We start from the raw sequence: 24,374 nt of genomic DNA on the forward strand, positions 1-24,374 counted from the left end.
AACAAAAGAAGGAAAATACATTGCTTTGCTGTAGTTAAAATAATTCTCACAACTAGGTCTCCGAGAACCACTACTGCCGAGGCACTTCGGAGGGTGAAGCGGGCGTTTCCTGGGTGGCTCTCCTGGTGTCATGGGACACATCTTTTGCAATTCCTAAAAAAATATTCTCCCAAAGCAGCTATATATTTAAGCCTCTCCAAAATCTGTTACGTGCTCAGGAAAGGGTTGGCTTCTTGCTGCACCAGCGGAGAACTAGCAGCACGCGGTCCGACAGGCTGATATCAGCCTCCCGCGCGCTGGCAGACGCCTCTTCGTCTCTGCATGACATCGCAGGGGGTCTGGATGTCCCTCCTGAGTTTGCAATTCTGTGACTGCCTCATTTTACAAACAGAACGAGATGGGCTTAGACCAACCCCAGCAACTTCACTTTCGGCTTTCTCTTACCTCCTGCATGGATGCCTTTGTAACCCTGAGGTTCTTGTAAAACCATCTTATTCCATTAAATATTTAATGAAAGACTTAATTTGACAGGAGTTAAACAAAAGCTGATGTACCTGTCGAGTAGAGAGGGGTAATTTCCTTAATTGGACTTTGAGCTGGTTAAACCAGAAGCAAAATAATGGTTTTGTGCTTCTGTTTGGCAGGGCGACGGTGTGGCACGGCTCAGGTTGGGTCTAGGGGACATACGGGGCGGCAGCGTGGAGTGTGAGAACAGGCAAAACGTGTTGTGGGTTAAAGCTGGGCTCCTGTTATGCTGAGTATCTACAGGCATATGTCAAAAAACACGGATGTATTAGGAAAATGTCATTGATCCTTGGGAACAGATGGGAAGAAACTAATTCATCCGGAAAAATAGAACAAGGAGTATTCAGTTTCTTCTCAGTGCCACTAAGCCACTACAATTCATTAGAAGGACTTATCTGTCCTAACAACCCGTCTCACATCCCTTTCCAAATCAGACTTGCATATGTGACATTTTTTTCCAGTTAAAGAACACATCAGAAGTTTTCCATATTTAATTATCACGCTTTCCTGTTTTTTTTTCCTTTGACTAACATTAGTTTACAAGAGAAAGAAACTCTCCTATAAAAAAAGAGCTGAGAATTCAACTCCCAAATCTCACAGGGCAATTATTTGGGGTTCCCTCAAGGCAGAAACAGCAGCTTCTCAGGAGACTGAATCACTGACTTCACATTCCTTTTTGTCAAAGAAAGAGAGGGAAACCCCTTGGTTATTTTTATAGTGACATTTTTTTTTTCTTCTTTTCAAATAAGCAGAGTCTTATTTTCTTTTTCTTTCTTTTTATTTTCTAAGAGGCAATCATGTTTGAGTCTCATCAATTTTTCAGTACATCGCCTATCTGTTGTCTGTTGACTGCTTTTGGCTTTAGCTACAATTTCATAAATTGATATAAAGTAAGTCTGAGACAGCGAAACAGGGAAACCTCTGCAGCTTCCTTCAGGAAGGGAGAAGTTCACAGCAAACAGTCTCCTGATCCTGATGAAGATACGGCAGAAAGACATCAGGGAGACCCCTCCGGAGCCAGGTAGAGAGAAAAGTGCATATTTTGTTTTTGCTTTGTTACAATGGAGGCAGAAATTGTTCACAGATACTGGAAAACTCAAGCTGGTATTCTTGCTGCCTATGCGTGGACAGCCACGATCAACCTTCAGCCTTACTTCATCCGCGGTACTATCCATACCCTTCCCTTGCTACTGTCCTTTCTAAGGCTCGGCAGCCTCATGCAAACACTCAAGAGATACCAACTTCTGTCACTGCTGAAAGTCTTTAACATGCTACTAGGGCAAGATGGTTGGGGAGCCTAATTTTGCAAAAGCATGTGCTGGTTGGGCATTTTGGTTGATGCTACTGGGAGTGCATGCGAGCTCCTGTGGGTCGGAGGACTACCATGCAATACCGCCAGGTTATTTGAAATGCCTATTGGAGGGGAGGAAGACAGGTGAGAGGAAACATGGAAACTGAGAGAGGTTACAGAGAAGCATCCTTCTTCCCCAAAATGAAATCCAAGTGTTGGGGGCTGTCATTTCAGGCTGGAAAAGCTTAGCTGGGATGTGTCCAGCATTGTAAGCGCACATGAGATTAAAAGGTAGGGTAAATGTAAAGGAGATAATAGATAAAAAGTATTCTTCTCTCCATGCGGATAACATCACTATACTTTACTCTTGGCAAAGGAAAATACACTGGTATTTCTATTCTTCCAGCGACAGTCATTCCAGGAAGGGGTATGCACTTGAACACAATCCTTGTACTGGAGGTGTACTTCATGTGAGGTTGATAATTTAACTGGCCAGTGTGCCCCTAACTTAGTAACAACAGTGTTGCCTGTGTGGTGTTTTTTTGGCTCTCCTATCACTCCATATGTTATATAGCCAAGCATCACAGTTCTGCTTTCCCTCCCATGATTACTTAAAGATCTTATGTCACCTTCCAGTACAGCACTTGGTTGGAGGCTGAAGTGGCACTAAAATGAATGGTGGCAGCACTTTGTGTTGGGAAAGGGTTATTAAAACAAAACCAGTCAGAAGAGTTTTATCAGGGGCATGCCACCAGTCAAGCTACAGCTCCAACTAAAAGGTCTCCAGCATGCTGGGGGAGATAGATAGATGCACATGATGAAACAGGCTCCTGTTTCTCCTGATGAAACAGGAGAAAGACTAGTCAGTAGAAACTAATCTGCTTTTAATAGTAAGTGCCTCTTCCTCTCCCCGAATAATATGCAGGCAAGCTCAAGGCTGGTATAGCAATGGGTAAGATAACAGCCCTTGGCAGCCCGGAGACTGCAGTCTGATCCCCAGCATAGCCTGTGAGGCCAAACTGCAGACACTGCAATGAGCACCCAGTCTCAGATTTCAGTCGTTCTGGCAAGGTGCTGTCATTGCGGCGTGAAGCCAGCGCTCTCCAGGGAACGAGGAGGGAGAAGAAAAATGGGGAGGAGGAGTACGCTGTTGGCCAGGCGGACTCCAAGAACAGGCCCCACAGATTTGGCCACAGCAGGGATGATGCAGAAAATGGGAAGAGGAGGAAGCGAGGCCACAGCTGACCAGAGGGAAGGCGACACACCATGCTTATGCAAGCACAGAGCTCCCTCTCACGCTGGCTGCACTCTTCTTGCTGCACAACAGGTCACGGTGCCTTATAATTCCCCCAATGACCCTTGAACGAGCCATCTTCAGAGGCCCAGAAGTCCACCGCCTTCAGCTACAAATGCTGTATTTTGTGTGCATGTCTGAGGAATTACTCTTTCCAAAGGAGTAGGCTCCACTTGCAATCATGGTTCAGTTCTCAGCACCATATTTACCAGGGAAATGTTAGTAAAATGAAAAGTTTGCCAGAATGCGGCGATAAAAGAGAAGCAGGAAGTGAAGGGGAGGATATCTGATAAGCAAATACAAAAATAGTGACTTTGCTAAGTAATGAGAAGACTAAATATCTGCAGGGGGAACACATCAAGGAGTGGGAGAAATCATTTTGGATGAAGAACATGGCATATATGGAGAAGAAATGGAGACAAAGGAAAGAAAAAATCAAGTTTAACACTGAAAAATCCTGAGTAGTAGTTATGGAAGGAAAAACATATCAAAAGAAGAGATGAACACGTATTGCTTTAACACTTCTAAGTGACAGCTGGCCAAATCCATGGCACTGGTGTGGAACTATCTGTCTTGCAGAGATGGACAAGCCAAGACACACATCTGACTTCTCTCGTAAAGTCCAAAAATAAATTCATGGGAATGATTATGCATTTTAAATAAATAAGCCACATAACAGTGCAGCAGAAGTACACAAATGCTGCTAACATTATTTTCCAGATATTTCTTGCATTCTCAGCTCTTTGCTTGTCCAGCTGAGGCTGGACACATCACTAACCAGTTTGTCCTTTCAGGCATTTATATGAAACGACAAAAACCTCAGAGCCTGTCCTGAGATCTTTTGTTACAGACCTTGGGACTGAAGTCTGGCTCATCCTGCACTGTCTTGTCAAGTTCTTGAAAACATCGAAGATGATCCTGGAGGGCAGAGATACCATGCACAAGCACATTGGCTGAAGAGCCAACATGCAGATGCCTCTCTTGGGCAGCTCTGCTCTTTTTGAGGCCCAAATGTGAATGGCAACACATTAACACCTGGAGCCCTCTTGAATAAGGGAAAGAGAGGAAGAGGCAAATTTATCCTATGCTTGTGCTCTTTTAGGGCCATCAGCACCCTCCCTCGCCAGTCTCAAATGGACTAAGGTTGTCTTCATGGAAAGAAAGTGCTCCATATTGTCAAACTGGGCATCTTGGGGGTTTGCAGAGTCTTGTTATAGGAATTGCATTTTTTTTACCCTCCAAAAAAAGAGTTTTACCATCCACTAGAGCCAACATGCACTCATCCCACTTCTTATAGCAAAAAGAAGATCCAACGCGGTACTTTCATCCCATCCATTGGAGGTGGGAGAAAGCTTGCTCCAAGTAGTCCCCTGCCTCTCAGCACGGCTGATCAGCTCAGCACTGTGCTAACACAGCCATACACCTCTCTTCTGGCACAGAGTATGGACAGAGCGAGCTCATGTCTGCACACCATGGACATCCCCAGAGACACCCATCGTTGAGAAGAAGGGTAGGACACAGCCAGGGGATGCAGAGGGGACACATGCATGTAGGTGTATACATACACATGCCTCTGTGTGTATAGAAATCTCTCCAAACCCTGTACTTATTAAAAAAGAAAAGATGGATGAGTGTAGGCAATGAATGATCTTACAGACCTTCCCGAAAAATCTCTGAGTCAAAACTGTACATGTAATGTGGCTCCAAGCCCATTACAGGCATGGGAAGGGAGAAGAATATTTTTGGGCAGGCCCAGCTGGAAACTTGAAGGCTGGCACTACTTGTTAGCAGTTGCAGTCTTCTCCAAGGACAGCCTAAGCTGCATGTTGCAGGCACACAGCTGGGTCTCTGCACAGTGCTTTCAGGCGCACAAAAGAGGCCAGACCTCTGGTCCAAAGGCCCAGCATGCTGCTGTTCCCCATCCACTTCTCATGGCTGTCTGCCTGCCCTCTTTCTCCTTCCTTTGTGGGAAGGGTTCAGTCCATATGGCAGGGTAGGGCCAGACAGCAGATATAAATGGACAGTAGATACGTGCTGGAGGGGAATTCTTACTTGTCTGTCCTGGTGATCTTGCAAGGGCTGAGTTGATACCTAGAACAAATTCCACAGTTCCCTCTATGGGTAAATGGTATGGTAAGGAACTAAATTTTTGTATTAGAAACCAGAAATGCTCATAGATCTTTGACCTCTGCATTTCCATAGTTCTCACCAGAATTTAAAATTTAATAATAGTGATGAATGAACATTATTTGTTCTTCTTAGAAACCAGAAACACTAATCAAAACTTGTAATTCCACCAGTGCAGACACTGACTGTTCCAGATAGCAGAAAAAGTATATTTTAGTGCCCTGGCATGAAGGCACAATGTGAACTAAAACACAGTGACAAGATAATTAGGCTTACAGTCACTGACTTCAGCATGTCTATGGCCATCTTGTTAAATAAGACAAACCTTATGAGGCTGGGCATGGAATAAATTTTTAGCAGAGCTATGTAGGACAACTTAACAAGAAACAGAAAGGCAGGCACTGCAAGTATGTAGGCTAGGTTCATTTACTGTCACAGGACTTTGACTCAACAGCAACAAATTTCCTACAGCTAGGAACACGAGAAGGGGACACGAAAGATAGTTTACCAACTGTGTGCAAAATGAAGGCCCTGGGAGGCTTCATTACCTCCCTAATATCAAGCTGTGGGCTACACTGCTGCAAAAGCATCTGCCAGCTCCAAAGGCAGGGAATAGAGAAGTGTGGCAAAGGATGGGGAAGTGAGGGGGAAAAAAAAAAATCTCCTCTCCAAACATAAGCGTGTAATCAAAACCTGCTCCTGCCCAAAGGCTACTACAGCATCCATATGCAATGTGTCAGGGACCCTAGTTTCATGCCTACTGCACAGGAATCCACGTCCCAACACCTTATGGCAGGTTACGGCTAAAGAATGAATAGAGACTGACGATGAATCTGCTGCTTATTCTTAGAAGAAATCCAAGCAGAGCAAAGGCTGAGCTCCCTGCAAGTGCTATCGGTCCCCACCTCGTCTCTGTTGTGCACAAACAGGATTTCAGCATCCAGCCAGTTTCAGCTGCATTCAGGTTGGCCTAAAAATGCCCCTTCCCCTTCCCATGGTCAGTGCCAGTGCTGCCTGGGGTTAGGCTGGCACACAGTACTCTGGAGGAGGTGGATCTGCTGGGTTCAAATGTGTACCATGCTGCAGCTAGCTCATTGACTATTGTAAAATACCGCAGTGACTTGAAGCAGGTACTACTGGTCTAAAAACCTCTAGAGGCCTTGGACACTTTCAACACCTGCATCTACCGCTGAGTGTCTGAGCATGCTTTAGGTGTTTTTAAATAATCCATTATCCTTTTGGAGGTCAAACAGGTTTCACTGATCTCTGGAGTGACCTTAAACAACAGAACTAGCTGTCAGATATCTCAGTTTACTTAGCTCAGAGGGACAGCTGAAGAATTCACAAATATTCACAAAAATGCCTTAAGGCTGTCAAAAGCACCCCAGGAATGATCATATCAGAGTTCATCTCATCTCCATTTTATAAAAAGCACTCCAAGACTCCCTTCTACTCCCTCTTTGTTTTAAATAAAGGTTGACTGTACTGCACTTGGAATATCATTCAGTTCTTGAGGGATATCTTAGAAATACAGATGATACCAAGGCTCTTCTAGAATTGCAGAAATAAAAGTACATTTCCAATATTCCTGCAGCCTTTTAGTGAAGATCAAGGACCATATCAGCTCGGTTTCCCAGACATTCTCCACGGGGGTGCAATTCTTCAGGCTTTGTGTTATTTTATTTTATTTGCAAGCAAATTGGCATTATTTATTTCCCCCAAAATACACCTGGCAACTCAGTATTTCACCATCTATTTTATGCCTTCAGCTTAACTAATTAACTTTGTTTACACCAAAACCTCTACAAATACCATCTTTTAACTTCACCAGTGTCTTTCATGTAATTTTGTTAGGAAATAGTACAAGTCTATTTGGACAATGGATGCTGAACCCATCTCTGGATGACTTGATTTTTCCAAGCACGCATGGTGTTGATGCCTGCTAGACAGTACAATAAGCCCAGGGAATGAATTCTTAGCTCCTGTGGCACTTGCACTAGTTTGGTAAGGAATACCTCTTTGCATAATGCATTCATTTTTTTGCAATATGCTCTGAGTACAGGAAAACCTCATACTGTCAGTCAGCAGATTAAATGAACAGCAGCAGCTGGAGCCACGTGATGGAAAAAGCCGGGAAATAGGTTTGTTTGCCCTGCTGTATTACATAAACATGACTTTTGCTGGCTAACGCCCTCCCGCTGGGCGCTTCATGCTGCATCATATGCATGTCATGTTATGTTAGGCTGGACACAAACAGTGGCAAGGGACTAGGAAAGCAGCAATGCCGTCTTTGCAGGGGAAGCTATAGCCGTGCAGGCAACAACTCTGCAGGACCATTTCTACTGGTAAACCCCAAGAAGAGATTCATAATAATTGTAACAAGCTAAAACAAAAGTACTGCTTATTTTAGTCCTTAGGATATGCTCAGGCTTCACCTGGAAACCATGTAGCTGTAGTTCTGTAATTTATGTCTTGCTCCTCTTACTTGCCCTACCAGGATGAATACTGAGACTATATATTTTTTAAACAAGCGACCTCGTGCTCCTTCTCCAGCTGCTCGCACTGAGCATGGGGACAGCTCAGCCCTTCTCCTGCGGCAGCGACTTTGGGAGGCTGAACTCTTTGCCCTGGTTCCCAAATGGCCTAAACACCCTGGGGAGCGAGAAAGCATCTATGTCACAACCTGCTGAGCACTACGGTAATTTTTGAAGGGAGTCTGCGCCTCCTAAGTTGCTGCTGCTTTGGAAAACTTGCACTCTTGTCTTGCTCTTTATTCTGTAAAATGTAAAGGGAGCCCTGGGGCATCATAAACATGACTAATAAACACAGTTTTAATAATCCACCTGTCTCGGGGATTGCAGACTGTGAAGTGTGCATGACTTTGAATGCCACGGATAAATTCTAGTTAGGAATGACCTCCACTTCCTACAGGACATAAGGCATTTTAACAAAAACATGCCTAATAATCCATTAACTGACTGATGTTGTTTTAAGCATGAAGCAACACATGATGTTAGAATGAAGTTTCACTGCACTTTGTGATTTTTTGGATCTAAAATTACTAGTTGTCCATGTCTAATAACTGCTTTCCTTTCTGCTCTACTTTGAACTCATCACTTCTAGCTGATAACTAGCTATATTAATGAGTGACAATTGCCTTCAGTAAAAAATCAAGATAATTGCCTCTCTGGTATAATATACCCTGCATTCCTGCCAATCTGTTACGAACGGCTCCCCCTCCCCAACTCATTTGCTTTCCACAAAGGCATTAAAATACCTGTGGCGCAGAGATTGCAGTCATAATACGGGTTTATGTTGACAACATGAACGCCTTACCGATCATTGGCGACTCTATAAAACTCCACGAGTTGGTCTGCGGGATGTAGGACTGCAAGACCCCCGCCGCTCGGCCGGCTTCGTTCACCCCACCGAAGACGTAGATCTTGCCCCCGCAGACGGTAGCGGCGGCCGAGTGCACGGCCTTGGGCAGAGGAGCGATGGTCTCCCACTGGTTCGTTATTGTATCGTACCTGAGACGACAGCGATCAGAGTGAGCTGAGATGACACAGCCACGGGTAAACAGCAGATGCAGGATAGACAGGCAGAGAAAGCGGGCTGTGATATAACAGAGAGGCAGTTTGACAAGCGGAAAAAAGCAGAGGTGGAAATGTATCTTCTAACGCCATACAAATCCAACCACTTGGTAAACAGTGTAATTAATGCCTTTTCTGAGCCTTTAAAGCATTAATAAAAGCCTAGAGAAAGCTGCTTCTATTTTCTGTATGTGCCTCTCAAATCCCATTATAGTCCAAGCTAAAGAAACTCAGGACATCTTTGTTGAGACGTCTTCCACTAATTAATTTCTATTAATGAGTATACAATGAGATTATTCTTGCAAATCAGTGCAGCGATATCCAATAGCAACCGCAGGCAGGCAACTGTTAATGTACTTCAGTTGTTCAGCTTGTGGAACACATCTCACCTGCGCCATAATGCAACACGATAGCTCTTTTCACTCTCGTTAACTGACCAGCGATGCGCATTTTGTGCTAGAATAAGTTGCCTCCATTTAATTTTCATTGTGCAAACCAAACTACTGCACTCCTGTGCAAAACGCTGCAAATGTTAATGCTGGAATAAGATTTCACCACTGCATCCATATTTGACATGAAGCAAATAGAAAAGAGTACGCATTAAACTGCTAAATTAGTTTTAAGGTCATCAGTATCTGATTTAATTAAGCCATTGACCATAAGGGATGTGCAGTTAATAATCCATGGATGAAGATTCATTTTAGACAATGTCACAAGTACAGACATCAATTTTTTTTTAAAGATAATGTGGCAGAGATCCAAATAGCTGCTGTAAAATGAGTCTTGGAGACAGTGGAAAGGGATATGAATTTTAGGCTTCAGTATTTCCATGTAATGGCATAGTCAGTCAAATAGGGGTTTTCTGAGTAGTGATTATTCAGAATTGTTGACTGCAAGAACAGAAGCCCTCATCATCCATGCAGGGCTTTTGCTCTTGGTATTAGTGATATGCAATATGCAAACATTAAATGAATCTGCGGCCAAGAATCCATCCGTAAAAAATGATTTAGTGACTGGGGAATTCTCCTTTTGTAGCATCTCTCAAATTCTCACTGCCCAGACTTGGGGAAAATAAAAGGGATAAAAGATGTAAATGGTGGAGATAGTGCAAAATAAAATGCTTAATGAAAATGCGTTAATAACTTTTCAAGTAATATAACTGCAAATAATTAATACACTCATAAAAATGAAGAAAAAGCAAGAGGGAGGTAAATTTTAACCAACACGGAAAAGCCCCTTATAATGAGCACAGACAACAGCTTTTTACAATGTTCTAAATTAGCTACTGAGAAATTAAATTCATCTACAACAAAGCGATCAAAGAGGTGAATATAGGCACACCTATACTGGGCTAATTTTTAAAGTTTGATACCAAAAAGATGACTGCAGATACATGTTTGACTACATAAAGAGCTCTTAAATGTAAGGCACCATATGCTGGATCTCTTGTATTTGCCCACAACATTCAAGGCAATACTCACTCCTATCCTAGCAGATATGCAAAAATGTCACATAATATAAACGGTTTCATATACTACTGTTGGGTTACACTTTGCTAACACACTCACTTCCGTTATTTTGGGTTTGGTAACTTATTTGGTAATGCCCATTATTATTGAATGAAAAATGGTTAAGAAATTGGTTATAATTCATTCAAAATCAGTCAAAGAAATAGAGGTTTTTGGGAAACACTGATCTAGTGTGCCTTTCTAATTCCTCAGCTTCTGGGCTATAAATTGCATCTGTCACCTGATACCTATTTTCTTGCACCATCCCCTGTGACTTAGTCCAGAGTCCAGAGCTGTTTGTGGCCAGTTGAGGTGCTCTGTGGTGGGAAGGTGAGTAGATATGCTGCCTTCACCTCTGGCTGGCACAAGTACCTGGCAGGTCACAGTTTCCGAGACAGATACATTACCGTTGATGACTTCCTGATCCTTCTAATGTGTTTTCAGGAGAAGAAGGGGTTATAGCTTCCAAATCTGTTGTGGGTTGGATGCAGGTGAGGACAAAGTTTGCAGGAATGTTGGAGAAAAATTCAAATTATAAGTAGTTCCTTTTCTGGATGAATTTCACTGTTGGGATCCCAGGCTCCTTATACTCAGTTTTTCACCCACCTTCACTGCTCTGTGTTTAGGTTCTGCAATGACAGAACTGACCTTTCTTTCTCCTGCTCTCCTGTGCTTGCCATGGGGAACCAAAAACGACCAGTTTTACCTCATCCACTGAAAGCCAAAGGCTGCAAATCTACTGGATGCGGGTGCAAATGGAGCAGGTTAGGGCAAATGCTCTTGTCTTAAGTGTCCTTTCGTTTCAAAAATCTTCTCTGAACCATCAAGCAGATGGAAACCATTCCTTGTCCACCTAACAGAGGCACCTAACTTGGATTTCGTATAGGCCCAGTAAAGCAGTCCTCTTAACCAAGTGTCTAAATTCCCCTCTGGGGTTGAAGATAAGACATAGGTGCCTTTAGGGCCTCCTGATACCTAATTTCACTCCATCCATCAAGTCCTTCAATCCCCTGGAAATTTGTTCCTCTGGTTCATTACCTCCTTGTAAAACTGTAGACCTGATTTCTAGTCTCAGTTTGTTTTGCTTCAGCTCCCACCCACTGGATAGCAAGTTTTTTTCCGGTTAGATTATAAAGCTGTCTGCTATCAAATATCTCTCCTACACATATGGACTTGCAGAAAATAATAAAGTCGCCTCTCAACCTTCTATGGGATAAACTAAGTAGTCTAAGCTTCTTAAGTCTCCCACTGCAAGGCAGGATTCCATCATTTTGGTTTATCTCAAGTCAGCTCTTAATGTGTTCACACAGGGATTTGCACCAGATTAACTAAATTGGTTCAAAAATGAATGAAGTTGAATCTTTGTAACCTCCCAAGGTAGGCAGTAATGACAGCCACTTAACCTCTCCACCCTCCGGCCTTTCCATTTGTCACGTCATCGTTGGCGTTGCCTTTGCCCCACCACCACTAGCGCTAGGAGGATCTTCTGCCACCTTTAACACGCAGCTCTACCCTAGGGCCAGCAGGGAGGGAACTGATTTGAAAACTAATCATTTTGATCTCTTCCCATTAGTCAAGCTTTGCATTTGATTCCCTTGTTTGCAGCCGTAGATGGAGACTTAATGGGAGCTGGCTTCAATCCAAGCAAAGGTTTTTCTTCCCTCTCCTCCGCTGCTCCCTCCAGCCCTGTTGTGTCCACCAGAAGGGCTTTCATTTGCTGAACTTGTGACTTCAAGGACATCTCCCTTATATGTGACAGACCGGTTCCGTGGTCCTTGCATGCTACGGACTCGAGCCCACTTACACGCGAGGCCCTCGTACGCCTGCCTTTGCTCTGAGCTCAGTCCTCACAGCCCCTGGCCATGGCCTGGCAAGGCTCCCACTTCCACTGCATGTGGGACCCAGGCGTCCCGATCTCTCCTGTCACATGTATCACGCTATCCCTGTGCAGTCGCTATGCTCTGGTTCATATGTTATTTATACACCGATGAGCCAGCAAATACTCTGAACCGGGCAGAAAATACAGCCCAGGGTGGGGCAGAGCACACTCAAAAATAACCTTGCTAGTTTTCCAAACATGCCAGGATGTCACCTGCGGGCATGATCCTCCTCTGGCTTCCCTCACTCTGTTTAATGCCCACTTTCTCCTTCTTTCGCTACGACCTCAATACCCACAGCAGAAAAACCTTTCACTTCACGCTGTGTCATTTGCTTCTCTGCCTTGTTGACTTTTGATCTCTTTAAATACCTGAAAACACTACTTTTCCCCCCAGTGCAGCCTCTTAATTTCTCTCCTTCTACGTTAAACAGCCTTACGAGTATCTTCATTTATTCACATTTATAAAATCCTTACATCGTGGTCAGTATCTCAGAGATGAACACTCTCAAGTTTCTTATATATTATTTAATACTGTTTGCAGGAAAGCTACTATTTAAAATAAAGTTGTACAGAGTCATATTGATCTGCTCTGCAGATGATTCACATGACATATAAAATCACATTACGGATTACTGTTTTTTGCCTTTTTTGTTTTCTTCTGACTCTTTCTGAGGAACTTAATAAACTATTCTTGGACAAGGCTATATATTTAATTTTCTTAAGCCATCAATAAAACAGTGGGTTTTGAACCAGTTTATAAAGCCTATAAAGCTTACTTTTACATTTCATTTTTTTCAGAATGTCTTCCAAGTGCACGCTGCCAGCTGAAGTAATCTCCCAAATTTAAGACAACCCTGTTGTAGAAGTGCTGTCAGGTCAAGGGGATTCATCTCCTTCCGTCCTTCAGACAGATAATAACCACAAAGCACCCACATTTCCACACTTTTAGTCACATACATTCTCTTGTCAGCATATGCAGTCTTTTAGGCTCTCAAATTGCATATATTACGAGGCCCATCCATTATCTACAACCCTAGTTCGTTGATCCACTTCATTTCCCTGCCTCCTAACTCCACTCATATCTCAGAAGGAGACAGAAAGCGTAATACGCTCTCGCCTGATACCTAATGACTCGCTTCTTGTCACACAGCAACTTGCCAGAGGGGCTTGATTGAGAGCTGCCGCCGCTCCGTTATTTCCCTAAATATTCATTCCAAAAACATAACTCTCCTCAAATATATACCCACGTATATTCCGAGAATGGACTTATAATTCAGCCAGCCTGCCACTATATATTGGTTTAATGCGAGTAATGAATTACTCCTACCTGTCTTTTTGTTATAATCCCGCAATATTCTCTGTCAAAATAGAGTTTTACTGTCTCTTTGCCGCCAAATGGCGGATAAAGGGTAAAAATCTCAATTCCACTGAAGCTGATGGGAAAACACGCACCGATTTAAGCGCACCAGAGTTTCTCGTGGAGGCTGCACCCTTCAGCAGCACCGGCGCAACTGAAAGCACAGACGAAGGCGCATGGGAGCTAATCCCATAAATCATGAGGAGTCCAATGGTCCCTGTTTGCTTTAATGCTTTCTAATAGTGCAGTAGATGTATTAGGTGCAGTCAGGTAATGGCAGGTGTAGTTAAGATGGCCTGACATTATCCGTTTAACAAAAAGCCGAAACAAAAGCATCTTTGTCAAATTTTAGCTATTTAGGATGAAATATTCCAAAAACTCCAGCAAAAACAAGTGGAGAACAAGAACACAACTGGGAGAAAACTGTGATTTTTCTCTGTCCTCGAAGACCTGTTTTGGTGAGAGACTGCAGTCTCCATGCTCTGGGCCTGCAAACCAGTGGGCAGTGAGGGACAGGATCCGTGCCCCATCCAAAACTACAGCACAATATTCAAAGAGAACTGTGCAGCCTAAATTAGCTGGCCGGTCTAATTGGGAAATGCTTTTGCCTAAAAAAAGTGCAAGTTTGCTCAGGGCAGCTATGAAGCTTATCTTTTCCTCACTTGCATTTCTAACAGCAGACTCCTGAAACATCCTTTCCAAAACACACACAGCTTAAGCAACGACATGTTTTGCTTCTGCAATTCCCCGCTGTCATCTTAATACAAAGAACAGAAAAGGAAACATCCAAAAAACTCTCTCGTTTCCTGGCATAACCCAAAAGAGGCCATGTTGCACTTTTTTTCCATTGCCGCTTCTCACAAGTCACTTCATAGACAATAGCAGATTAATTATAACCACGGGTTTAACAAATCCCCGTGACGGGACATCCTTATTGTGGCAGAGACAGCGTGCGCTGAAATGATAGGGAAGAAGTCTACTGCTCACCCTCAAAAAAGCCTCTTGGTGGCCTTGTTAAAATGAGAACTAGCCCGGCCACGCTCTCTGAGACGGGCAGGGTATGTCCAGGGCCCGGCCGCGGCAGGGCCAGTTGTGGGAAGGGGTGATCGTGGGTGCCTGAGACGATGGGGAAAGAGAGGGGGTAACTTCGCTCAGTTTGGGGCTCGTGCAGCTGGCCAGTGCTTTGCTGAAGAGAAAAATGTGAGAATCGGAGCAGAGAAAGAACTGGGGACTCTGGGGAAAAAAATAATAATTTAATAAAAAGATTAATAACAAGAAATAATTTATAAAAAATTAATAAAAAGAAACAATTAAAAAAATGTTGTGTTTCCTGCTCATTACTTGCTATTCCTCTCAGCTGCCGGCATTTCCTGGACATCACCAGAGTCAGGTCGGCGTTTGGGCAGGGGGGAGACTGTCTGCGGACCTCTTCCCATCCTTTCTGGGGTTTGTTTGTTATTAGGTGCCCACCTCCAAAGCAGAACAGTGCCCAATTTGTGAAGTCAGAGGAACGCACACCTAGGGCCGCGTGGGAAGGGTGAGCACCCAGTCCTGGGCGGGATCTTCCGGGCCCCGCTAAGGGATCCTCTGCTCTGCATCTTCCACACGCTTTCCAAATCTGCAACAAATGCAAAGCCTTGCAGGTGTGCTTCCTTCCTGGTACAACCATAATTAATTCCCAGAACAGGCCTATCCTATGCACTGAACTAGGCAGAAATCCTTTGGAAAAAAATAGCTGATCACAGGCTTAAAGATTGCACCGAAAAGTAGATATACAGAAGGAAACTTCATTTTTTGGCATTTCCTCATTTCTCAAGTGTTTAGCTTTGACACATCAATGAAGTTCTTTTAATTTAGTTATTGCTACTCAATATTTGTGTGTACATACTTACTTGATAAATACTGCATGAATGGAACATAAACGTTGGAAAGCTAAAATTCAGGAATAATAGCATGAAGGCATCATTAATCCTACCTTTTTGCAAATATATATATATTTTTTGCAGGTCTTTCACAATTCTATATCCCTTTCTGGATTCCTTGTTTAAGGCAACTTTTACTGGGAACTGCCTGCTTCAAAATCTTGCTGAGGAAGTCAGCACTTAAAACTGACAAAAAGAAAAAAAAACCTCACATTTTCAGCTGCCAGTTTCACTAAAAGGAAAAAAAATTCACAAAACCGTATCACTAATCGATTGTCACAATACTTCTGTAAGTGTTTGGGTAAGATTAGGGTTGTATTTATCTTTTTGGAATAGAATATTTTTATATTCCATTTCAAAGCGGTTTCTATTTTTAAATGAAAACATTGATAAGCACATAAAATATTATGGCCTTTAGTGAATGTTATGGTTGACATGAAATGAGTTAGTTTTGGAATTCTCTTTTGAGAAATGTTTCTTTTGTGTTTTTGTTCCTTCCTTTTCTTAAGTTCCACTTTATAACAGCAATTTTTTTTTTATATTGAGCTTTTTTTTGAAATGAAAAACTTCCATTCTCTCCCGTCTCTATTCAGCCCCCCTCAGCCAGGAATTCAAAACTGCTTCCATGTCTTGGTTGCTTTACTGTGAGCTTGGCAGGTCCCAGCTCCAGGGCAGGAGCACCAGGAGGAAGGAGCTGCCTTCCAGCCAGGGCAGGGCTGAGGCACTTCACCAGGAGAGTGCATGGCGGAAACCTACTTTGCTGCTGTTCTTTTTGGTTTAAAAAAAAAATTGTGATCTGTAAAGACTTTCATCAGCCCTAAATTCAAAAGAAGTTTATTAATTCACTGCGTAATCTGTGTAATGGGTCCAAAGAAGCTGAATTTCTCTCCTCCATCACCCAAGCAAGCCACCAAACAGACGGCTTTCTGCTTCGGTTTTGAAACAACGTTTTCCACCGAAGCTTTAACAGAAATCTAATCCTGCGTATCTTCCTCTTTCCTTCGCTGTTATAAAAGCTGATTTTAGCACATGCAGCACATTTGACTCGACATTTAAAAGCAAAAAGTGTCCTTGAACATGGCATAAAGTCAAAGCCATGGCAAACCGCAGGATTTTTTCTTTTACCTTTCCACATGGTCAACGTTGCCGGCCACGCCAACACCGCCAATGGTATAAATCTTCCCATCGTACACCAGGCTGTTGTGTCGACACCTGGGGACTGTCATCCGGGACACGAGGTTCCAGTTATCGAGCAAGGACATGTAACACCAGACGTCGGCGAGCGTGACACCCGACTCCATGCCACCTGGCGCCGGCCATGGAGAGGAGAAAAGGAAAGGAGAAGTACATGAGATCTTGGAATGAGAGCAGCTTTGTGCACAGCAATCAAAGCCAGTTACAAAGTAAAAACTCTTCAAATGACATTTGACTAATTAAAATAAATCACCCTCAATACGGAGCATCTGTTCCGATGATGCATATCAGTGTCATTTATTCGTGCGTCCCAAAGGCTTTTTTTTTTTTTTAAATGAGATAACACAAGGAAATCAAGATGTCAGACTAAGAGGGACATGTACGGCAGGGGACAGACCCTTTCCAATGTTCATAAATAACCTCCAGTCTATTAAATTACTGCAGCACGTGCTAGAAGGAGTCAGGAGGCAGAGCCCATCTTGGCTCACGAGACGCAGTCCAGTCTGAAATCTAGAAAGCTCAATGCAGTGATGGATTGAGGCAACACATACACGGGTAGAATAAAGCAAGCGCTTGCATTGCAGGTTTAACTCCTAACTTGCAGGGATGAATTTCTTACTTCTTTTGATTTGCTGATAAAGGGAAGAAGCAGCTGTACAGCTCCTGTAAAAGCATTTAAGATGCTCAAGTAAAATATTCACACTGGTCGTTTTTATACTTCTGACTGAAGCTTCCAGTGTAGCTACTTGGTGGTGTCTTACAATCCTCATTTTGAAGCCCAAAGAGGTGAAATGATTTATCTGAGACCACACTAGGAGTCAGTGGTTGAGCCAGAAAAAGAAACCAGATTCTCAGTTCTGTGCTTTAATGTCAAAACCAGGCTTTCTCCTTGGTATTTTGCGATCCAAGCCTCTGCTCTGCAGTGTGAAGTGCAGCAGTTTCTGTTCCTTCCCATTTTTATTCATTCCCCCTCTTTTTTTTTCCTGTGTCATGTAAGTTTGAGCAAAGGAAAATATCCACTGATACTCTGCTAGGTTTCCAGTGAAACCAGCAGGACTTCCAGGTCTCATATTCTAGCACCCAGCACCAAAGCTTGCTGATCCAGAATCATGATAAAGAGCTGAAATAAGCTCTGGATTCGTGGCTTCCTTCGCTTTTGTTAGCAGGTAAGGCAGACTCCGAAATGGCTTTACATATTGGGAAGTCCCTCAGCTAAGAATAACTAAAAGTCAGCATCTCACTGAAGCCTCCACAGAAGGTCTTCACTCCAGCAGCAAACTGATCATGGGCGAAAACGTCACAAAATAATTTCCAAGCAATCCTCAGGGCCTCTGTGCTGAGTTAGTGGAATTTAACACCACAGGCAGCAATTCACTGTGGCGAATGGAGAGGGGGAACCACGTAAGGTAAAAATGAGAGCTGCAACGCCTTCCCAGCACTGCTGGGTGCCCCTGCACTGCCTAGCACGTGGCCACGGCCGTGCCAGCCTGCGTGTCCCCCGGCTATGTCCCTGGCCCAGATGCGTCCGTACGCCCTGTGCTGACTCCTCTTCCATCCCCAGACCTGCCGTCAAAGCATCGTCATGCTGCCTGGTGAGAATTTGCTTCTCCCCCTCCGGGCAAGAAGAGGTAGCACAAGACTGCAAATACACAGACGCTTTCATCCCACGGGCACAAGCTATAGGCAGCTACTTTGGGAGTTAAAGCCTTTTTTAAGGAGTGTGGTCTCAGTTTCATTGCAACTAAGAAGATTATAGGGCTAGCGACTACTGTCAAAAGAGAGGTTTCAACAACAAGCACAAAATGTGAATGCTCTTGTAAGCAAATACTGTAAGTGTAGGTCACATATTCAGCAGTTCAGCCTGCCTGTCTCAAATCCCATAACCCACCATTTAGACTCAACTACAGCCAATATTTTAAATTGTGTTACTATGGCAGTGAAACCTCTTTGCATGCCTGATGGTTGTCAGACTTATTTTCCCCGCGTTGCGACTGCAAAACATTGCTGCTGGCTGCTTTGCAAGAGCGCTGCGGCCGGCAGAGAGATGGAGAAGGGTAAAAGCAGGGAAACTCCTCTGCCTGTTTTTTTTTTTTTTTCCAGTAGCAACTGGGTAAAATTGCCTGGCTTGCGGCATCGACCTGGCGAGGTGGAAACCCTTCTCCAACCCGTGTGGTTTGCTGCGTACCTGAGAGATAGATGTTGTCTCCCGCGCTGACCACGCTGAAAAACTCCCGGTCGTAGAAGGGCAGGCTGGCCAGCGGGTACCACTTGTTGTTTTGGGGGTTTAGGCAGGTGACCGCTGTCAGGGCGCGCTGATTCATGCCGATCATCTGACGGCCCCCAACTAAGACGATCACCTCGGCCACTCCTAGGATTCAATGAGGAAAAGTAACAGCCAAAAGAAGTGACACAGCTCGGTCAAAATAAGCACTCTGCAGGCAAAGCAGCTCTGATGAAAGGCATAAAAATCTGTTTTAGGCTCTGCGATCCAACCAGCAATGGTAGGAAAAGGGGAGCACGTGGGTGGTGGGTCAGCAGGGGATGAGAAGTGACTATGAAGGTCCTGGGGATAACTTGGGAGGGAGGATGCTGTCTGGGCAAAACCGAGTCAAGGGGAAGCAAAAGAAAAAGCTCTTTCCATGTAAAAATGTTCCTTGACTTCAACAGTCCTTGGGTGAGGCCCTGACGTGCCAAATTCTCATTCTACTGAAGAAAATGGGAGTTTTGCTATGGATTGTGACAGAACTGGGGTATCCAGGGGCAGTCTGGACTTTAACCTGAAGAAGGTATTTCCACGTTAACAACTAATGCCTGGAGGAGATTTGGGCTACGGTTACACTTCTTCATCCTTATTTTTCCTCTCCCCTCCGCTCAGAGGTTTGTTTTTCCGGGATTTTTTGGCGCTCTTCCCAGAGGGACGAGGTCTCCCAGAGGCAGCTTAGCCGTGCCATGGCACGGACCAGGCCCGTGCTGCGCTGGCTCTTACGCGGGATGTCCCCGGGTGCGAGCAGCTCCCCCAAACCCACAGCACACCAGGGCTGCAGCGCTGCAGATCGGTTTTAAATATGTATTTTGTGGTTGCAGAGATCATTATGTTTGCAGTGCACTGGAAAATCTGGTCCCCTGTGTGAGATGCAACTTGATCATAACCCACAGCCTCCGGAGGGCACGTGACAGGCGGCAGCAGCCCACGGAGGGGGCCACAAAGGCCGCCGATATGCAAAATAACCCGCTGCTACATAATTAGATGCTGACCTAAAAACCCATAATCACCCACTCTCACCCCGAGACAACTGCTTCTCCCTCCTCAACAAGCTCCGGCGAACGGTTCGTATCACGCCTACGATGTTTTCGGGAGGCCGCGCGTCTGGGCTTTACCTGCGGAGAGCCGGGGCCGGGTGCGCGGCGTCTGCATCTCCTGGCGGGCGTGCGGCAGCATGTGGTAGCGCTTGGCTTCGTTCACGAGGTCCCGGCAGGCCTCCGACGACTTGATGAGCTCCTCGTTGTCCACCACGTTGAGCAGGTAGCTGGGGTGGATGAAGGGCAGGCGCACCACCGCCAGCAGCTCCGCCGCGTACTGCCGGGGACGGAGGGGAAAACGGTGACGCGGGGGATTTCGGCCGCCGCAAGCTGCCCCCCGGCTCCCCCCCCCGGCCCCGAAGCTCCGGCCTCGCGCGCCGGAGATGCGCAGCGAGCTTTCCGGGTCCCTGACTTCACCTGGAGACACGGCGCTAGCTGCTATACTAGTAAAAACAAAAAAAAAAGGGGAAAAGAAAGTCCTTTCTGGCATTTTAAATGCAAAACGCCAGTAGATAGAGCAGATTTCAGCAACTGCTACGGCAGAGGCTGAGTAACCCCCGCCAGCTTGCTAAAATCTTTTAATTAATAGGGTTTATTTGTTGGTGAAGCAAACCGTGCACTCCTGGATTTCGGAGGAGCCGGACTCCAGAGGGTGCTGTACAAATACTGACGGCAAAGTTTCATCTCCTAAACAAACACATTAAACCTCGGAGGGCAAAGGACACCTGTGCAAATGAAGCTGTCTGTCACCGAGCGTGGCTGAAGGGAGAGCAAACCCCCCAGGGAGAGAGCTTTTTTTGAGGTTGAGGGCGTTTCACCTCCCGGGGTAGGCGAGAGGGAGCGGGGGCCGGGACACAGCGAATAACGACCAGACCGTGCTGCTCCCTCCCTCAGCTCCGGAGCTAATGCCATACATGAGACCCAGCACCACGTCTCGCCGCAATTGAATTAAATACCCTGTTACTATTATCCTCTTCATTTAAGACTGGAGTAAGTACTGTAAAGCATTTCGACCTTCTTAACAGCTCTTAGTTGTGCGCCCTTCCCCTTCCCCCGTTCCTTATGCATCTAGGAAATGTCTACTGTAGCTGCAGCTATTACTGTTTTTTATTAAAACAGCAGAATACCTGTGCAGGGTACTTCGCAAAATTTTGCAGGCAAAAACCTCCCGTTCTTGGGGTTGCAGTGAGCATCTGTAACTCTGGGTGCACTTTCTTCTCATTGCACATCTCACCTTAATGACCCAAACACTTGGGGTGAGATTCACCCCTAGATTCGGATGCCTACCAGGTATATACATGCATGCACTTACTTGTCAGCCAGCCACGTGCAAACTCATGTTACAATTAACCGAGACCTAGTTGATACACTCGATCTCGGCACGGAGGCCGGAGCTGGACCAAACTGAATCGCAAAACCCTGGGAAGCTGGTTTTGGTGGTTCGAGTGAGGACGTTTACTTTGCTAAACTTCTCGTGACAATTCTTCTCCCACTAATTACTTAGGCACTAGGATCACGTGCTTGCAAGTGGGCTTTATTCTGATATCTTGCAATTCTCAGTTACAAAAACCTCTTCAATATCATATTAAAAATAATGTTTCCTCCTCTCAAATCTCTCATGCACTAAAATCCTTGCAGGTACTCTCTGAAAGGGCTCTCAGTGCGCTCCCGCCTAGACTTGGGCTACAACAGTTAGTTTTAAAAGGAAGTATGTTTACTGCTGCGGAGTCAAAATTCCTGCTCCTTAAATATTATACTGGAAAGCTCTCAAGATTTTTAACATTTTTGAAGCAATGCCTGGAGAGGTTAAAAACAATGTTTCCCTTCTGCATTTTAACTCGACTGTCTCTCTAGCTTACAGTTCTCCCCTACAAAAGACCCTTTGTGCTGTCGGCCTAAAGAAACATATCGGAGCTCGAAATGCAAACGCAGGAGTTGCACGCTCCACATGAAGGTTTTGCTCCAACAAGCTGCCGCTTCAGCTCTTTGTGCCTAATTCCACCAGAGCTTTTAAAGTGTTTGAAAGGGGGAATAGATGGGCTCCACGGGGGAGCGGCGAAGAGCTTTGTGCCGTCTCCTGTACGAGGGGCTGCAGCCCGGCCCCGGCTCCAGCGACGGCACGTGGCTGTGGCTGGTCCCGCTCCGTGAAACTCCTTTGGATGAGAAAAGGGCACTCTAATGCATAAAAAATAAAGCAGATGCCAGTCTTTGAGTCCCAGCCAGCAGTCGGGTACCACCAGCGGGCCGTGCCGGCAGTGAGCCCGGCCCCATCTTCCCCAGCACATCACCCTGCCGGATGGGAAAAACGTTGCAAACTCCTCATTTCTGAGCATAACCCCGGTGGGGAACTGGCTGATTTGGGAAAATTGAAGCTGTTTCTCAGCCGTTTCTCCTCCCGGTGATGGAGTTGCCGCTTCCAAACCCCAATCAGTGCACTGCTTTGCTCCTCTTGGAAATATGCCCTTTTAGGCTATATGTTCACAGCGCTGCTGCACTATTTGGTAATTAGGGTACCTGCTGCCCTGGGTATTACAAAGACATGCTGCGTTCCCAGTCGCCTCGTGCAATTCCTGCGTCCAAGGTCACATCCGATCCCAACCGAAGCTCTCCAGTGTGCTTGGTATTTATCAGTCACCCGCACTGATTTCTTGCCTGTAGATGAAACCAGAAGGCTGGGTGCCTGGCAGCTGAAAGCCATGGCATAAACACGTGGAATAAAATGGGGTCCCCTGGTGTGTGGTCCCAAGGTGACTCAGTGGGAGGATGCTCCTTGCATAAACCTCGTGCCTAGCGTGAAGGAAAGTGCAGCCCCACTGCCTTCCCGAAATAAGGTTTTGACACGATGTTTTTACGGCAGCACAGCTGACTAAACACCGTAATGCCATCAGCGCCGCATCGGGGGAACTGCTGCCCTGTTCGCCGAGCTGTTTGCAAAGCCGCACACAAGTAGGTATTTCCAGCAGTAATATGATGAGGGCTTTCTAAATAGGCAGGATGATAAATCATTAATACTTGGGGTTTATCTGATACTAAGGCTTAAAAAACCCCCTCATTCTTACCATACACTCTTTATCTTGCCCTAAATTCCCCCAAAGGATGCTACAACATCAACTGGCATTTCATTTCTTCTGCAGTCACCTCCTCAAGCACCTGCATACACACAGATGCACTGCAAAAGCACGCTGCCAGCAATTAAATGGCTGCTGCTCGCATGGTGCTTCATAAAACAAAGGAAACTCCTGGTCCCTGTGTCCTTGCAACACCGCAACGCACAAGTACCTGCACAACCAGTCTCCCGAATACCTCTTGCCTAGGGCACAAAATGAGTTTGTTCCTGGAGGGCTGTTTTGATCACCAGTCGAAGGAACTCCTATAAACAAAGTTAATCATTGAGTACAGGGGGGATATGAGAAACTTCAGACTTCACCTGTGTCTTCTCTGTGGGTCTCCTCTCTCCCTTCGTATGGCTCCTTCCTCCAGCGTATTCCTAAGGCCTCGTTCCTGCGCTGATTCTGCTCCATTTTTCTCTTCCTAAGCCTGTAAGGGCTCAGAGTGCGTTGCACTGCCGCTAGGAAAGGCGACAGGTAAAGCCGAGATCTTTGAGCAGGCCCTCCTTCCGCAGTCACAGGCGTTACTGCTCATCCCTCGCAGTGCTCACTTTTACAGAAAGTGGAGCTTGTTGCACTTTCATTACGGCATCGTTTTGAATTTTTCTGCTCTTCCCACAAATGGATCTCAAACCGTTAGGGTAATCTGGGTTTTTCAAAAAAAGCCTAAATGTATTAACAGAGTGTTTGTGCCTAATTCACTTAGGCTCCCCTGGAAGCCATGCGTTGCTTTTTGTACTTATTCCAGCACCGCTTTCCCGAAGCTTAATGCCCTCATCTACGTTAAATGATCAGTGAATTTCCTGTTACTATGAACTTCAGTAATCAGTATGCGCTGGTATTAGGTACGAGCATTTGAATGTATCATTACCTCCCCCTCGCCCCAGAGCAGGACGAGGATAGTGTTTGGTCCCTGTCAGAGTCTGCATTTTCTTGGAGCAAGCTGGTTGTCTGCATAACTTTGGAGACTGTTTAAAATCTGGCATGAGAAATACTGCTGCCATCTTAACGCCTTCTCAGCAGACCAGGGATTTTCCATTTTCTCTCTTACACTTCCCAGCCTGCTTCTCCGCTGTAGTTCCTTAGATCCTAACCCAAAGCATCTCGCTGCCATTCTCTCTCTTTAACTATTAAGATGTAGCTTGCTGGCATTTTCACACTTTTTGACCTAAATCCATTTCTCCCTCTCTCTGTCAGCTTTCCTTATCCTCACTGCCAGATACAGTACTTTGAGGTGGGCTTTGCATTTCCTTGGATTTGCCTAGTCTCAAAGTCAT

At 45.2% G+C, this 24,374-nt stretch overlaps 1 protein-coding gene across 6 annotated transcripts in view; it reads right to left on the reverse strand.

The window, feature by feature from the left end:
- The window catches only part of KLHL29 (kelch like family member 29), a 374,292-nt gene that overhangs the window by 14,812 nt on the left and 335,106 nt on the right, over positions 1-24,374 (reverse strand). For all 6 annotated transcript variants that reach the window (XM_064508357.1, XM_064508356.1, XM_064508354.1 and 3 more), the window contains 4 exons: positions 20,069-20,267; positions 18,876-19,058; positions 16,622-16,802; positions 8,574-8,767 (listed from right to left, as the gene is read on the reverse strand). In XM_064508357.1, the coding sequence (XP_064364427.1) occupies positions 8,574-8,767; positions 16,622-16,802; positions 18,876-19,058; positions 20,069-20,267 (757 nt within the window). The remainder of the gene's footprint in view (positions 1-8,573; positions 8,768-16,621; positions 16,803-18,875; positions 19,059-20,068; positions 20,268-24,374) is intronic.

The sequence above is a fragment of the Dromaius novaehollandiae genome, chromosome 3, assembly GCF_036370855.1.
Source record: "Dromaius novaehollandiae isolate bDroNov1 chromosome 3, bDroNov1.hap1, whole genome shotgun sequence".
Classification (NCBI taxonomy): domain Eukaryota; kingdom Metazoa; phylum Chordata; class Aves; order Casuariiformes; family Dromaiidae; genus Dromaius; species Dromaius novaehollandiae.